Source organism: Indicator indicator, chromosome 11, assembly GCF_027791375.1.
Source record: "Indicator indicator isolate 239-I01 chromosome 11, UM_Iind_1.1, whole genome shotgun sequence".
Lineage (NCBI taxonomy): Eukaryota > Metazoa > Chordata > Aves > Piciformes > Indicatoridae > Indicator > Indicator indicator.
The window spans coordinates 27205947-27223596 of record NC_072020.1 but is presented as its reverse complement, the minus strand read 5'-3'; the positions used below and the strand labels follow the sequence as shown (position 1 = coordinate 27223596).

Here is a 17650-nt window from a genome sequence, read left to right as displayed (position 1 = left end):
GTAAAGAGTGTTGCTGTCTAGTCGTTAGTATCTTGCAAACTAACACACCTCTTGCCATTCATTGCATGTCTTTTTTTTTTTTTTAATTGTAGACACTTTCCAAGTTGTAAAATAGAAAAGGCTAAGTGGTTCTAAGCGTATAAGTGAAAGAAATGTCTTTTTCGTAGCATAAATAAATATTAAACCCAAAAGCTCTTCATTGAAAGCCAACTATCAGAGTGTAACCTCATTAGCACAAGTACAGACAAATAGTAATTTGGTTTGATTTAATTTACTTTAATGATCTGGGGGAAAGCTAAAGCAAATTAAATCCGTAACTTTGAAGATGCTTTAAAAATAGCAGAATGGTTCTGGATAAATGCAAAGCCTCTCTTAGAAACACAGAGATCCACAGTGAATTTAATGTGAAGATGAACATGAGCTACTCTTTCAGTGCTAAACTAAATAAGGTCACTTTGTGTATGAAGAATCAAACACTGAAGACTCAAACACGTTTTTTGTCCCTGTGCAAGCTAAAGCTTGTTGCTTGGGGCCAAAGCAGATTTTGTCCCACTGATGTTCTTCCCTCCCCCAGCAACAGAACCTAAACTACCAGTTTTACATAGGTCTGTATAACTACTCCTATGCTGCTGGCCTAGCTTCTTTGATTAAAACTAAACATTTCCTCATTTAGAAGCTTCAGCTGGTAGACAATTCTAGCACCACAATTCTCTGTGTTTGCCAGACCCTTGACCATGCAGTCTTCCTCCTTAAATGTAGTTGTCTTTCTGTAATGCAGTAATCACCAGCCTCCAGTCCTCACACAAATACCTTTGGCCTTCCTTTGGAAAAATAAAATGTGATGTTCAGCCACCTTATTTTGGTATCTGCTCTTTTTCATTAGGTTGTTTCTGTTCTGCTTTGACCGAGTATTTGGGTATTAGGAGAACGCTGCCGTCACTGCTGCAGTGAATGACATACTGGTAGGGGTTAACAGGTCTGCCTTGGTCATCCCTCAGGTGACTGAAAATGTCACGGTGCAAGCCTTTCAACTTTTGCTTCAGCCGGCTGATGGATCTGCTACACTGGGAGTGCTCCCTTTTAAGGCTCTCCTTTTGTGTTTGAAGGTTACACACTGCTTCTTCCAAGTTCAGAATTGCCTTCAGTTTGCGTTTGCGACAGTTTTGGGCAGCGACTTTGTTTTTTCCTCGTCGTCTGATGTCGCGCAGAAGCGATACCTGAGTATGTGGCAGCTGGTTCTTTGCTAGCATGGTGTTGAAAGAGTCAACAGGCATGCTCACAATTTCATCAACTGAAAAGGGTATTGTCAGAGAGTTTGCGTGGTGTGCATCACTGCTGAGCTTTTTATCAGTTGTGTTACAGCACCTCTCCTTTACTTCCTTTGATGGCTTCATCCACATCTGTTGATGGAGAACTGGAGTGGATGCTGCTTGACTTGGCAGCTGATGATAAGTGTGTTTATGAAGAAACTGCTTGAGTGTGGCTTTTTTAGAACACTCTGAGTCACCTGGATATTCCACATGGTCATATTTAGTGTGTTCTTGGCTATGGCCACCAATGGCTTCTAACCCATGTGAAGAAGCAGAATTAGCATCACTGTTGTACCCAATAGCAGCACCTTCACTGCTGACTGAGTAAGAGGCAGTGCTGTGACCTGAATTCAAAACCAGTGCCAAATCTAGGCTAGATTCTTCAAAAAGCTGAGAAACTTCTATAGGATCACAGCCATCCTCCAAAGACATTAATTTAATTTCATCCAAACTATTATCATGGGCAGTTAGGTTTCCAATGTCAGCAGCTGGAAACAGCCCTGTCAAGTGTGACCCACAAAGCAGTGATTCTGGAGTTGTGACACTAGAGTCTGACTGAGGAAAACAGTCTTGCTTTTGTGAATGCCTTGTTTCTGAATGTGATTCCGTGGGGTGGTCTGTTTTCAGTAGTGGGGCCTCATGAGGACTGAAACAGTGGCAAAGCATCTGGGTCAAACTTACACTGTAGTGTGAGGATGATGGTTCTTGACCCCTACCAGAAGTAGCTACTTCTGTATCCTCCAGTAAATTCACCTAAAAGATGGAGGGGAGGGGAAATGGAACTTTTTATAAAATAGATGCCTCTACATCCCTCACCTACAGTCTTGATCAGTTATTTTTTTAATGTTCTACTACTTAAATCTATTAAAGTCAAAATGTTAGTTACCCTAAACGCTGCTTCCCATTTGTATACAGCATAACCTGTGTTGGCGTATGGCTAGAGGAAGCAGGAAGTGTGCAGTAGAAAAGTGATTAAAGGGATGCGAGGAGGAGGACTTGCAAAGCACAGTGTGGGACTGGTAGGAGTTAGAAGTGAGACTGTTGCTAAGTGTACATCAAACTACAGCCTACATAACCTGGTCTTAAGAAAAGATCCTTCTAGGGGAGGTGGTCCTGCTCCTTCCCTGGTAGTACTTTGTATCATCAGCAGATTCCAGGGTGAGCTGGTTCAAGGTGGTTGAACTGTTAGAAAATGAACCTTGTAAACACGATAAACAGCTCACTGGCAGGACTTAACCAGTGAGAACAATGGTATAAGAAAAAAAAGAGGAGGACAGGAATGCTAAGGTCCTGCTGGCACATTTTCACTGTTTTTCTTTCACAGTTTTTACAGAGCTTTTGGGGCTGTGAGCTGCCACATTTGGCTTAGCTCCTTCTTAACTGAGGTCTGTTGCATTCAGATTTCAACTCAATTCTTTTACTGATCAGTTTGGAGGAAACATCTTCCCCACCTGTGGATGTTTTTTCACTTTAAATTACTACTAATTTTTTCTTTACAAAAATAAAACTACTGTATGATGCTTCAGCCCTGAAGTCCATAGAGTAAATGTTTCAGTAGTATTAGGGCCCAATTTTGGTGGGCTTAAAGTTATAGCTGTTCTGTTGCATCTTAGAAGTTCAAAGCCACTGCACAAGATTAAGTCAGGGGCATTGCTGACGAGTAGTCAGAGAATACATAGATGCAAAAAATTTGAGAATATAAATACATTAAGTAGGAAGTGTATGATATGATTCTTCCCTAGCTGAGCATCCCTACTGTGGTGCAGGAAAGGACTTTTCTGACTGCAGTTCACTGAACATTGTGAAGAGCATTTTTCACAGGGAAGAACTGATGTACCAGAAAGACCTTCCTAAATTCTCTCCTATGCTTACTGGGAGCTCATGTAACAGAAGAGTCTTGCCTTATTTCTCCTAGGGAGGTACTTTGTGCTAGACCACCTGTAGTCTCACAGATGAAGCTGGTGTTTCAGTTAAGCACTTGAAAAGAAACATTCTTAGGAAGTTAACCATTTAAAAAAATTCCTCACACTGAAAAAGAGTTGGCACCTGGCATAAAAGCAGGCACTCCCATTCCAGCAGCTGGATTATCCCGAGATGGCAGTGCATTAATAGTCTTCAGTAAAATATGCAACCGCATAGCAGCATAAAGGCTGCAACCAAATTCCTTTCGAATTAGGAATAAAGAACAGGGAAAACTGAACTGATAAACTTCTGAAGCTTGTTGGTGTACAATCCATTACCAAATCTGAGCAGATAAGGAAGCTAATTTATGGGCTGGAAGGCACTATCCAACTTAAGAGATTTGTAAAATAAGATGTTCCAGAGGAAAAATGGAGCCTGTAAGGCTCCTACAATGGGAAATGTATGTAAGATGTCCTTACAGTATTGCCAAAAACGGGAATGTAGGCAGTACCTTAATGGTTAATGACAGTAGCTATGAGGTGCAGAAGAGAAAGAGAGACTGCAACAACGGCTTTTTTTTTTCTGAAGGTGGGTAACCATAAATTAAACAACAGTATCAGAAGCCCATGAGGTTAAGAAAACAAAACGGTTTTGCTGCTTATGCTGTCTAACCTGATTTACAGCAAAGATAGGTCTGTTCTCCTTGAAGGTAAGGCCTTGTAAGCATTTGACCCAGTATTTATAGAATAAACTCCAGAAACTTTGGCTGCAATTGCTTAATAGCTGCTAGTGCTTCATAACTAAATGTTGTTCTAGAGAAACACAGCAAGAGCTACTGTGTGAGTACAGATTGGCATTAGGTTTCAGAAAGGGAATTATTAGTTGAACTAATTCACTTGTCCAGAAGCTCCATTCCAACTTTGAACACCAGGTGACAGAGAAGACAGGACTTTACAATTTTGAAATCCCAGACAGATTACTGGGGAAAATTTTTTGAGTAGAGCCAATGACAGCTGCTGTAAAAGGTGAACACCAATGTCTTTAATGTCTTCAGGTAAGTTTTACTGCATTGATTTGTTGATATATTCATTGTCGTGTTTTCTGGTTGTGGTTTTGTTTTGGTTTTTTTATTAGACAAACCACAGTAGGTCTTTATCTAGTAATCACTGACTGTATCCCAATCTATGAGCAAAATATGCTTTTCCATTTACCTCTAGCATGTTTTCCATCTGCGATGACAGAAGGTGTAAACAGCCCTCTAAGGAGAGAAGGGAATCTACATGGTTGTGGTTACTCTGTAACAGAAGAAACAGAAAGGCTTTGTAAAGCACAGTTATTTTATGTAAAGAGGACAAAAATGGTTAAATCTGAGAGGAAACAGAGCACAGATGTGCGAAACACTGCTGCTAATCCTGCCTCAGCATGAGCAGAGTGACTCCGTGGCAAGAGCGTCCTACTCCGCCTCCTAAGAGCAGAACTGGGCTTTCCTCCTCTCTTGAGACTGCTCCTACCCACCACTGTGAAAAATGGGGTATTTTAATAAGCCTAGCTGCCAACAGAGGGGCTGGCAAGAAACCCAGTGTTCTCAGTTCTTGATAAGGTCTTAAGAAGAATGAATGCTTTTTTCATTGTGGCTCTGAGAGAGAACAAAACCCACAGAGCACCCATTTTGATTTAACATCATTATTTCCTGCCTTCTAGTTACAACACACATGTTAAGATCTGAACAGTCCTGTTTCCCAGATGTAATTCTACATCTGAGTATCAAGCTTTACATCAGTACAATTTAGCATCCATGACTCAAGTGTTTGTAGGCCAAAAAAATCCTCAAACATCCTTGCCCACCAACACAACTTCATGAAGAAAATAAAAGTGAACCGGAAAGTGGTGACTTGCAAGCGATTTCTGTGAACTTTAGAATATTTCAACTACATAAACTACACTGGGGGAGGCAAGTTTTGAGGTGTACAAGGACATCATTCACAAATTATCATCCGAAGTCACTGTTTCTTTCCTGCCCTTACAAAGGATGCTCCAAATGAAAAGAGGAAATCAAACACTACTTTCAAAATCACTTACTCTCTTTCTTCCACTACTCTTTATCTCATTGACAAGACCTATATTTTTCCTCACTTCTTCCTTACAGCTTTCCCTTCTTCCACTTTTTTCATAATTTACCTGATTTGTGTCTTGCAGTTTCAGCTGATCACCTCCTTGGTGTGGAAAGTAGTTATCCAAAGCTTTTTGATATGCTTTCAGGTCAACATCCTGAAGACACAAATAAAACAATTCTATTAAGCAACACACTGCTAAAATTAATTTTTCAAATGCACTTTTTCTTTCCTTTTTTTTTTTTCCCCTACACCTACAGCATTTAAAATAAAATATACAGTGAATAGTTAATTCATGGGGATGAACTGTCTCTGCAGACTTTGGGGGCAGAATGAGACAAACCAGTTCAGGAGTGCAGACACTGCCTCCTCTTTAACTGTCCAGGCACTGAACCCATCTGTGGTACTAACAGACATTCGTGAACATTGGAAACAAATTCTTCTACCAGATACATGATGATGTGATTTCATGGAAAATTTGGGCTATCAGTGTCTTTTGGCTGTCATTTCAAAGCAGATTCAAGCCAGATGTATACTGAGTGATGGGATCTTTATAAAGACAATTTTATATGGCCAGTCAGCACAATCCCTTGCTTTTTCTTTCAGGAAAGCAATCACATTAACATGTACTGTAATAGCAGCTCTGTTTCCCCATCATTTATTTCCATGTTAATATCTAGTTCCCATTTATCCAAATTATGGGGGTTTTTTAATCTCCAGCAATGAAATTGTTCTGATCTAGTAGTCTCAAAACCATTTGTCAAGTTATATTCTGTCTACAGTCATATCAGCAGACTTTTTTGTTTGTTTGCTTGTTTTGTCATAGGCCTGGGGTATGGCTAGGGTAAGAAGAAATCACTCCTAAGAACTTTACATATTTCTGGTTTTTAAAACTTTGGTAGTTCAGCTTGAGAGGGCAAATCTGAGTTACTGAAATGTGAAACTAGGTGAAACGGCAGCCAGAAAAAAACAAGTAGCCACACTGTGTTGGTTTCATATATCCCCAGCAAAATGCAGTGGCAGGAGCAGAAAAAAAAACAAACTCTCAAACAGCAGCAAATGTAACAAGAAAGTGTTCTGTTCTAAAAATCACAACAGATTCACTTTTGTTGTGGCTGAACCCCCGCCACCAACTAAGCACCACACAGCTGCTCCTCCACTCCTTGCTCCCCACCCCCTAGTGGGATGAGGAGGAAAACTGAAAACATGTAAAACTTAAGGACAGTTTAATAACTGAGATTATTTTCTGATTATAATGATGATAATAATAACAATATAATAATAATATTAATAAGAACAACAATAATATAATAATAATAGTAGTAGTGATAATAATAATAGTCATAATAATGAAGGTAATAAAAAGAGAGTGAAATAAAGCACCATTAAAAACAAGTAATGCACTAATACACAATGCAATTGCTCAGCACCCACTGACCCATGCACAGCCAGCTTCTGAGCAGCAGTCTGCCCCTCCCAGCTAACTTCCCCCAGTTTATATACTGGGTGTAACATCCCACTGGATGGAGTATCCCTCTGACCAGCTTGTCCTGGCTGTGTCCCCTCCCAGCTTCTTGTGCTCCTCCACCCTTCTCACTGGCAGGGCATAAGAAGCTTAAAGGTCTTTCACTTAGGACAAGCACTACTTAGCAACAAATAAAACATCAGTGTGTTATCAGCATTATTCTCATGCTAAATCCAAAACACAGCACTGTACCAGCTGCTAGGAGGAAAATTAACTCTATCCCAGCAAAAACCAAGACAACTTTGTAAGTTATAGATGAAAGTATACAGTATATTACAAGGACAGGCTGAGGGAGCTGGGGTTGTTCAGCCTGGAGAAAAGGAGGCTCTGGGGGGAACCTGATAGCAGCCTTCCCGAACCTGAAGGGAGCTACAGGAAGGATGGAGAGAGACTGTTTACAAAGGCCTGCAGTGACAGGACGAGGGACAATGGCTTCAATCTAGAGAAGGGCAGATTTAGATTGGATATCAGGAAGAAGTTCTTCACTGTGAGGGTGGTGGAACACTGGAACAGATTGCCCAGGGAGGTGGTTGAGGCTCCTTCCCTGGAGATGTTCAAGGTGAGGCTCGACGAGGCCCTGGGCAACCTGATCTAGGTGGGGATGTCCCTGCTGACTGTGGGGAGGTCAGACTGGATGACACTTGGAAGTCCCTTCTGGCCTGGAGCATTCTATGATTAAAACAGCAGTTGCAGCAGTCATCAAAATGTGCAAGAGATTTTTTTTTTTAATTACATACAAACCACAATAAAACCGAAACGTAAAAAGGTCTCAAAACAAGACCACAGAATAAAAGTCAATATAATTTGAAAATAAAGTTTATTAATTTCATTTTTATTAAACCTTTTTAAATTATGAAAATAACATTTATTTGTTGGCTTTCTCCATTTTCCTGTACTTTTTTTTCAAGGGCTGGAAGGCAATTTTAATTTTATAAACAATGATTTCTAACAGCAAATAGACAAACAGGGCACTCATCTGTCAGTCTGATATATGAGGTACTTCCCTTCAATGATGTCTAACACAATTTCCAGTTATTAAAAATGATGCTCCAATACATTATGTCTTTGTCAGCTGCAGTTGGAAATGACCAAATGACTTGTTATTGCCAAATATATAAAAAAAAACCAAAAACAAAAACAAATTTACTTTCCTAAACACACAGACAAACCTCCACATTTTCCCTATGTAATGAACAGCAGGAGAAAGAAATCATTATACAGGACACTGAGAACATGGTAGCTAGTTAATTCCAAACTCCACTGTCTGTGAGTTCAGTGGAGCTACTCACAGGCATGAAGCTAGTCCCATAATCACATATTTGCAAGATCAGGGCTAGCCTTTTACAAAGAACCAATCTAATACTTGACAAACTAACATGAGTTATTATCATCCTAATTAATAAAATTCAGCAGCAGATAAGAAGACAAGAACAGCCACCATTAAAGGCCTTGAGCAGCTTCTCTTGAGCTGAGTTGCCTAGAAATCAGCTCCTGCTGCTAAGGCAGAGTATTTGGCTCCTGAGCAACAGCAAATTCATTACTGGCTGATCAAGAGGCAAAAGCAGGAAACAGAAATGTGATAATTATAATGTGATGCCTTGGGAAAAAACACCACCACCACCAAAAACTCCATAAAACAAAACAAAACAAAAAAAAAAAACAACCAAAAAACAACAAGCAAAAACTCCAAACAGCTGTAAGCTTAGGTTTCAATACAGAAAGTATATAGGTGAAAACTTGATGGTTCCTTCTAGAATTACTGAGGGTACAAACATGTTCTACCACCTGGGAAACTTTGCAAAGATCCCACAGTGTGCCCTACAGATCGTTCTAAACCCTCACAGTTTAACTTGCTTATGGTGGAAAGCTGCCTGCAGACAATGCTGGCCTGCTGGAGTCTATGATGGAGACGGTCCTTCCTACCACCATTGTGAGGATCTATGGATTTCTGATGTGCCTAATAGGACAGCTTCTTTCTGAACAGAAACTGAATGCTCCCAAAGCTCATAGAAATTTGTCAAGACCATCATACGTTTAGTTTTCCCAGGAAATCAAAGAAAAATGGATTTTTCAGGTCTTTTCCTATCAATATATAGAGCTGCTGACCACTAAGAAGATGGGAAATACTTCTGACCATGAATTTTTAGATTTATGTGGAGTCTGCATTCATTTTTATATATCTTTTAAGAAAGAATAATGCCTTTGACTATTTTTTTTCTGCTAAGCCACAGACAGTGTCTTGTTAACAGGCACCAGTACAGGTTGGGGGCTGGCCTGATGGAAAGCAGCTCCACAGAGAAAGACCTTGGAGTCCTGGTGGACAGCAAGTTCGCCATGGGACAACAATGTGTCCTTGTGGCCAAGACAGCAAATAACATCCTGGGGTGCATCAAGAAAAGCGTGTCCAGCAGGTCTAGGGAAGTTCTACCTCTCTACTCTGCCCTGCTGAGACTACACCTGGAATACTATGCCCAGTTTTGGGCTCCCCAGTTCAGGAGAGACAGAGACCTGCTGGAGAGAATCCAACAGAGAGCCATGAGGATGCTTAGGGGACTTGAGCATCTCCCCTATGAAGAGAGGCTAAGAGCCCTGGGGCTAATTTAGTCTTGAGAAGGGAAGACTGAGAGGGGATTTCATCAATGTGTATAAATATCTGAGGGGTGGGTGTCAAGTGGATGGGGCCAGGCTCTTTTCGGTGGTGTGCAATAATAAGTCAAGGAACAATAGGTTCAAGCTTGAACATAGAAGATTTCATCTCAGCATGAGGAGAAACTTCTTTACAGTGAGGGTGGAGCAGGCTGCCCAGGGAGGTTATGGAGTCTCCTTCTCTGGAGGCTTTCAAAACCCTCTTGGAGATTGGAAGGGACCTCAAGAGATCATCGAGTCCAACCCCGCTGCCAAAAGCAGGATCACTTAGGGTAGTCTGCACAGGAACACATCCAGGTGGATGTGCTTTCAGCTGCCAGAGAAGGAGACTCCACAACCTCCCTAGGCAGCGTGTTCCAGTGCTCCATCATCCTCACTGTAAAGAAGTTTCTCCTCATGTTGAGGTGAAATCTTCTATGTTCTACTTTGAACCCATTGCTCCTTGTCTTATCACTGTGAACCACTGAAAAAAGCCTGGTCCCCTCCACTTGACACTCAGCCCTCAGATATTTATAGACATTGATCACATCCCCTCTCAGTCTTCTCTTCTCAAGACTAAATTAGCCCCAGGGCTCTCAGTCTCTCTTCACAAGGGAGATGCTCAAGTCCCCTAAGCATCCTCATGGCTCTCTGTTGGATTCTCTCCAGCAGGTCTCTGTCTCTCTTGAACTGGGGAGCCCAAAATTGGACATAGTATTCCAGGTGTGGTCTCAGCAGGGCAGAGTAGAGAGGTAGAACTTCCCTAGACCTCCTGGACACACCTTTCTTGATACATCCCAGGATCATGCTGTTAAGATTTACTCTCTGACATTACACTGCCTACCAGCTTGTTAAATCTTTCCCAGCAATGAAGAACATCTGAAAAATACTGCTCATTAACTTCTTTCCATGCCTGTGCATTGCTTGGGATTGAGATTGCTGGGCTACAACTATGGGGAGAATTGAGATTGCTGGGCTACTGCTATGGGGTGAATAGGAGGAGTGCCTCTCCTAGAAACAGTCATATCCTATTTTTTAATAAGGCATTTCTTTAAAGATAGCTAATTTTGCAGTCTGAATATATATCTAATGACAAAAAGGATTAGGCGTAAATACTATTTAGTACTGCACTGCCACACTTAAGTCTTTCTGCCTTGATCACAGAATCATAGAATTTTTGAGGCTGGAAAAGACCTCTGAGATCATCAAGTCCAGCCTGTGACCTAACACCACCACATCAGCTAAACCATGCCACCAAGTGCCACAGCCAATCTTTTCTTAAAGACCTCCCCAGTGACGGCAAGTCTACCTCCTCCCTGGGCAGTCCATCCCAGTGCCTAATCAGCCTTTCTGTCAGGAAGTGCTTCCTAATATCCAACCTAAACCTCCCCTGGCACAGCTTCATACCCTGCTTTCTTGTCCTGTCACAAGCTGCCTGGAAGAAGAGCCCTACCTGACTACCACTTCCTTTTAGGCAGTTGTAGAGAGTGATAAGGTCCCCTCTAAGTCTCCTCTTCTCCAGGCTGAATGCTTACTTTGTGTTAATAAACAGTAATTGAGTTATAGTAATATCCCTCTGAACCCAAGAGCCAAATCAAGACCACATGTGGTTCATCATTATACATAAAAAAAAAACAAACTGAATTTTTGCTAATTATAGAAGACTTAATATTAGTACCAAACCCATTTATTGCAGCAGCCTTTCTGCTTCTACCACTGGAGGGTGTGAGAGTTCACACCTCCCACAGCAGGCCATTTCCAAAGAGTAAACTGCAAATCTACCTGAAGACAACCTTTGATTTGCATTTGGAAGAATTTCTATGCAAGCACAAGACAGATTTACACTACAACTCCCATTAAAAAAAACCACAAACGAACAAACACAAACTCAACTCCCCCAAATACCTCAAACTCTAATCTTCCTTCTGCCATTTACTAGTTTCAATTGGTCTGGAGAACATAGTCTGAGAAAAAATTATCCACCAGCCTTGTAGGCTGGACAGCTGGGCTCTCACTGGGCATCTGGCTTTCCCCTAAGGCACAACTTAATTGTAAGTCAAACATTGGCTTCATTTTGTCTTTGAAACAGGAAAAATAGTAATTTATGTCAAACATGCTACTTAGAGTGGTCCAGGAATCAATATGGATGTGAGAGCAAGTATGATTTTGGCGTGGTCTGGCCTATGGTTAATTGGAAGGATGCTGTTTGCTCTGGCAGATTTCCAGGATTTCTTACTACGTTAAAAATAGAACCTTCAGCTTCCCATTAAGCACCTCAGGGTACTGATCTCAGCATGAACTGGGGACACTGTACATCAAACTATCCCTCCACAAAACAGCTCCCCTTACTTCCCACACCCATACACTATTTATTGTCTATAAAACCTTGTGAGAGAGTAGAGCCTACAATGATACCAAAATATTAACAGGTCTATGGTGATGCATTGGCTGGGTGAACACCACTCCTCTCTAGGAGCAGGAGAAAGTATAAGCAAACTGGTTTCAGCTATTGATCACTGCACAGTCAGCAAACAGGGCTAAAACTACACAGCTCAGGGCTACAAGGATCACAGGACGTCAGGGGTTGGAAGGGACCTCTGGAGGTCTTCAAGTCCAACCCCCCTGCCAGAGCAGGGCCACAGAATCTAGTGCAGGTCGCTTGCTGGGAACACATGGAATACAAAGTCTAGGGTTGACCCCAGTCTGCAGGGCAGCAACCTGGATGTAAGAATCCACCTGTTGGCTTTACTCATCGTCAAAGCTGAATTGCTCAGGCTATCCTAACACTGCACTAATTCTCACCTTAGCAGAGAGTGGAAAAATAGGCCAGGCAACCCAATGCAGTTTAGCATGCTCCAACAGCATGCTTCTGCCACTGGATCAGTTTTCCATCTGCAGTGGTCTTCCAGAATGGTTTAAAATACCAGTTCCCTAAAGATGAGGATCAACAACTTGCAAGGTGCTGCCAGCAATGCTCCCAGCAGGGAACCAGAGCCCAATGAAAAAATTAATCCAGGGTCGGGTGAATCCAGCTGCTAACTTCTCAGAACGTCACACAACCCCACACTACTGAGCAGAACAAAGCAATCACTTTCATCTGTTTACACAGCCTCCTTGTCCTGATCTACAGGGGATATGAGAAATGCTAAAAATACCTGTGGTCTGTTTTCACAAAAAAGCAAAATGAAGGTTATAAATCAGCTAAGCCACTTTGAAATCCATTATACTGTTGCAGTAACATTTTTACAGCACAAGTGGACTTACTCAAACGTACAGAGGTCACCTTTAAAACAAAGACCAACTTTTTCCTTTTTTTTTTTTTTTTCATGTTTTGGACCTGTCATGCACTTCAAAAGAAGTCTGGTGGAAGAGACATGGGGGTGTTCACTTACAAGCTCATTTACATTTTAGGTTAAGAACTTAATATTGCCTTATCTTGCTCCAATCATTCTTTCACTTTAAGACAATGTACTTGAGAGAGAGGTTCACACCTCCATATAGCAAAGAAATGAATCATGTCTCCACTGAAATGAGTGATCCCTTAAAGTTAAGATGCTGGAACTAGATGTATAACTACTTTAGAAAAATAACCAAGATAACACATGGAAGGGGAAGGGAGAGGGAGAGGAAAGTGAACAAGGTAAAAAAGAACCTACCATGCAAGAAATTTACCAGTACCAGTTCATGCTAGAACGTTAATTCATAACAACCAGCTATTCATAATGGTTCAAAATCGACTTGAAAAATCTTGGTAGTTCAGCTTGGCATTTCAAAATGTACTAAACAGCAGTATGACAAGACCACTATCGTGGCATTACTGCATCTTCTCCATCTGCACAAACTACTCAGGAAAAATGAAGGTCTATGCCCACTAGTGACTTAACTCCAAAAAGCAGTCCTTGGTTCATCTCATCTTCCAGTTACCAGCATGCACACCTCTCCTGCAGAACGAAGGTCTGAGCAGGGTCATGCAGAGGTGCAGCAAGGACTGCATGTTGTGCAACGAAAATAGAGAATTGGGCCACTGCTGCTGGCTACTCAACTGAGTGAGTGTATTGTTCTAGATGCCACACTGAAAACAGAGACAGATACCACTAGGCTGGAGGACCTGGCTCAGAAAAGCGTCCTCCTTCGCGTCCCCACAGTTCGCCCCACACCGACACTCCCAGACCGCCCAAACGGACATAGGGTGCAGGGGCTTCTCGCTCGGCCGAGACAGCACAGCAAACCCGGGAGCCTGCTTCTGCCGCTGCCTGCCCCGTCCCCGGGGCCATCCCGCAGCTGCCGCTGCCGCCCCCTTCGCCCTTACCTCCGCGATGGGGCCGCCGCAGCCCCGTTCTCTTCCGCGGCAGAGCGCGGAGCGGCTCACCCAAGCAGGACGGGCAGCAACGGGCGGCGCCGCGGCGGACACCCGCTGGGGTAGGTGCGGCTGGCAGCGGAACCCAAGGAAGCTCGGGAGAGTCGGTGACCCATGCCAGCCTACCCACAGCCGACGCGCTCCTTGAAGTGCGTGAGGCAGAGGGACGGCGGTGCCGGCTCTCGCGGTACGTATAAACCCTGCCCTCCGGCCCGGCCCCGCTCTGTACATCCCCCTCCGTGCCGCCGGACCGGCCCTGCCCCCGGTCGGGAGGAAGAGCGAGGGTGAGCCGGGGGTAGCGGGACAGGGACTGGGATTCGGAACAGAGACGTTGGTATCCAGATCACTCGCGTCCCACCTGCGGCCTGGGGGCTTCCTGCGTACCCGGAGGGAGCAAAAGCTGGCGGTCGCTGGAGTGAACTAGAAAGAAAGGAGACGAGTTAGAAAGTACTAGAGGAGGGGGAAACTAAATAATTTTAAAAAAATGTTATTAAAAAAAATTCTCTACCACCCCCTCTGGTAGTAAACGTTCTCCTTCTCCCCGCCCCCCCAAATAAACAAACAATAACCAGGTACAGGTTTTAATTACAGTCAGCCTGGTATCTAAATACCTATCCGATGCCTTTGCCACCTGTTTCCCACCTGCATTTTCCACAACATTTCTAATTAGTGCTACATGAACTTACTTTCACCCATCCTAGAGTTGTCTTTTCTGGTTTATTGTCTCCTCTGAAAAGCCTTTTACCACTTCTCACCACTCTTACTTATCTGAGTGTTTCAGACTTGTTTCAGCATATACGTGGCATAAGGCTGTTTGGGCAGACCCTGAGAGAGTCGCTTTTCCAGTGATAACTTCTGTGTGGAATGGGTGCAGTTTCTCATTTATCTGTTATCATGGGTGACATTCCCCTTTTCTCATTGTGTCTGCTGTGATACTGTGCAATGGGTGTATTACAACCCTCCTATTATTTTCTTGTGTCTTAGTCTCTGGAATTCCAATAAAGTTTTTCATTTAAAGTTTTCATTTGAGTTTTGATGTGGGGCTTTTGGTGGTTTTTTGTTTGTTTAGGGGTTTGGGCGAGTTTTTTGTGTGTGTTTTTCTTTTAAAAGACAAAAATGTTTTCTTTCAAAGATCCAGATGAAGTAGAAGCTGCTGGGGTCTTCCATTACCAGTTTTTTTCCCATACCAGAGAGCTCTGGCTTTTTAACTCAAAGCATAACTGAAGGTAACAATATGTATTTTGTTGTTAAAAAAATAATAATAATTATATGTGACCTACGCTAAATTCAGGAGACTTCACATTATGATTCATGGCACAAATGCCAAGACAGACATCCACCACAAGAAGTCTTTATATTCCACGTTACTCATTGGCGGTAAACCCTCTCTCCCCCCTTCCCCCCCACCCCTTTTCTTCCCTAGCACTGTCCAAAACTTTGGAAATGTTTATTAAACTTGTAAATCAGCTCTTCTAATGCTTAGAAACGATATGACAATTGCATGTAGCCCATAGAGTTTCTTGCAAGAGATGGAGAAGGAAAGGAGCATGTGTTTGAAGGTATTGGTGGGTATGCTGTGGGAGAAAGACCCTGGGGCACTTTTGGACACATCTCAGAGGTAGAAACCAGTGTCACGTTTCCCTTAACTTTTCAGTTAATGCGCGGTGCATCTTCAGCACCACCTGAAGCACAGCTGTTGTATCAGGGCACTCTCCTGCCGGTCCCAGCGCTGGGAGGGCAGTCTGGCACACGCCACTCCCCGGGGCTGACAAGAGCCTCTCTGTGGCCACTGTGAGCCACTACAACATCGTACATAAAACAGACAACCTTTGCTCAGAAGAGATTTTATGCTGGTAGATTTGGGAATGCTCTTCAGGTCTCTGTCTCTCAGTGTTCAGGACTTCTGCTGTGAGGGAGACAGAGCACTGGAGCAGCCTGCCCAGACGAGTTGTGGAGTCTCCTTCAATGAAGACATTCAAACCCCATCTAGATGTGTTCCTGTGTGACCTGCTCTAGGTAGTCCTGCTCTAGCAGGTGGGCTGGACTAGATAATCTTTTAAGGTCCCTCCCAACCCCTAACATTCTGTGACTTCAAAATCGTGTGCTCAAACAGTGATGAGTAAGGGTGTGCTCAGCTAGGAGTGTCTCACAGAGAAGGCACTGGTGTCAAAGAGCTCGTGTGCCTTCTCCCAGTCAACACCATGGCTGTTTGTATGTCAGCCTTCATCCTGATCTGCAAAGTCAGCAGTATTTCTCTGAATGTTTACTAAAAAATCAATGTAATGACTGCTACATAGGTGTCATCGTAGAGTGAATGCTTCTTTTACCATGAACTCCTTAAACAAAAGATCTTCCAAAACCTCAATGTAGTTCAGTGAAGTCTCCTGTCAGTTTTAAGTACTCTGCTAGTCTTACATTCCACTGAATCTAGTAAATATGTATTTGGATTTTCCTGACTGCTAAATTCCAATAATAATTTATTTAGTTATATAACATGCCAGTAGAGTTTCTTGCATGTGACATTTCATACATCATTTCTAATTATTTCAATTTATAAAGGTAAACAATTCATAGATGATCTTCTTTTAGAGAAGCATTAACATCAACTTTAATAAATATGTTACTCAATTACTTGGTATTGATTCTGCTGTATTAGATGGGTGAATCGCTTCCCTGCATGCCTTTGTGCTTCATGCCAGTGCTGAAAAGGAGAGACAAATCTTTAGCCTCAGAGGCTAAAGAATGGAGTAGAAATTCTTGCAACCGCTGGTGTAAGTGTTAATTTTGGACCCTTAAGCCCAGAGCAGGCAGCTGTTGCCCATCACAAACATACAACTGTCAAGAATTTGATGCCTAGACTGCAGTAGTTTTCCTGCTTTGATATCTGATTTCTCACCATTCCATTAGTTTGTCTCCCAAACTGTGACCAAGTAACAACATTTTTACTATTTTCCTAATGGATGCCCCTGTTCTAATTTTACTTTCACCCTTGCAGTTTAAGAGATCCTACAACCAGTACTGGTTTTGACCACTCTCTTGTGAATCTTTCTTTACATAAGGGTGCACAGCTATCAACACTAGCAGTGCTAGCTGTAAAACACTTAAATTGCTAAATTTGGTCACATATTTCCTCTGTGCTTTGATAAAAAATAATGTATTAAAGGTGTTTCACAGAATCACACAATGTTAGGTGTTAGAAGGGACTTTGAAAGATCATCCAGTCCAACTCCCTTGCCAGAGCAGGATCACCTAGAGCAGGTCACACAGGAACACATCCAGGTGTGTTTTCAGTGCTTCCAAAGAAGGAGACTCCACAACCTCTCTGGGCAGCCCATTCCAGTGTTTTTTCACCCTTACAGTGAAAAAGTTTTTCCTTATGTTCATGTGGAACCTCCTGTGCTCCAGCTTGCACCCACTGCCCCTTGTCCTATCATTGGACATCAGTGAGAAGAGCCTGGCTCTGTCCTCCTGACACTTGCCATTCATCTATTTATAAACATGAATGAGGTCACCTCTCAGTCTCTTCCAAGCTAAAGAGCCCTGACCCCCTCAGTCTCTCCTTGTAAGAAGGATGTTCCACTCCGTTAATAATTTTTGTGGCTCTGCACTGGACTCTTTCAAGCAGTTCCCTGAGGTCCTTCTTGAACTTTGGGGCCTAGAACTGGACACAGTATTCCAGATGTGGCCTCACCAGGGCAGAGTAGAGGGGGAGGAGAACCTCTCTCAAGGTATGGGCATAAAAAGGAAAAAGAGAATGAATCTGCAGTGGCCAGATCTGACAAGCTGCAAATCAAGTGGCATGAGCTCAGCATACATCTGG

General features: G+C 42.7%; 1 protein-coding gene across 1 annotated transcript; it reads right to left on the bottom strand.

The window, feature by feature from the left end:
• Positions 1-854: 854 nt before the first annotated feature.
• Positions 855-14526, bottom strand: NFE2L3 (NFE2 like bZIP transcription factor 3). The gene is made up of 6 exons (XM_054384836.1): positions 14517-14526; positions 14189-14250; positions 13631-14140; positions 5391-5480; positions 4424-4507; positions 855-2063 (listed from the first exon to the last, which is right to left on the bottom strand). Exons 1-6 carry the CDS (start codon positions 14524-14526, stop codon positions 855-857), a joined length of 1965 nt encoding a protein of 654 aa, XP_054240811.1.
• Positions 14527-17650: the final 3124 nt, after the last annotated feature.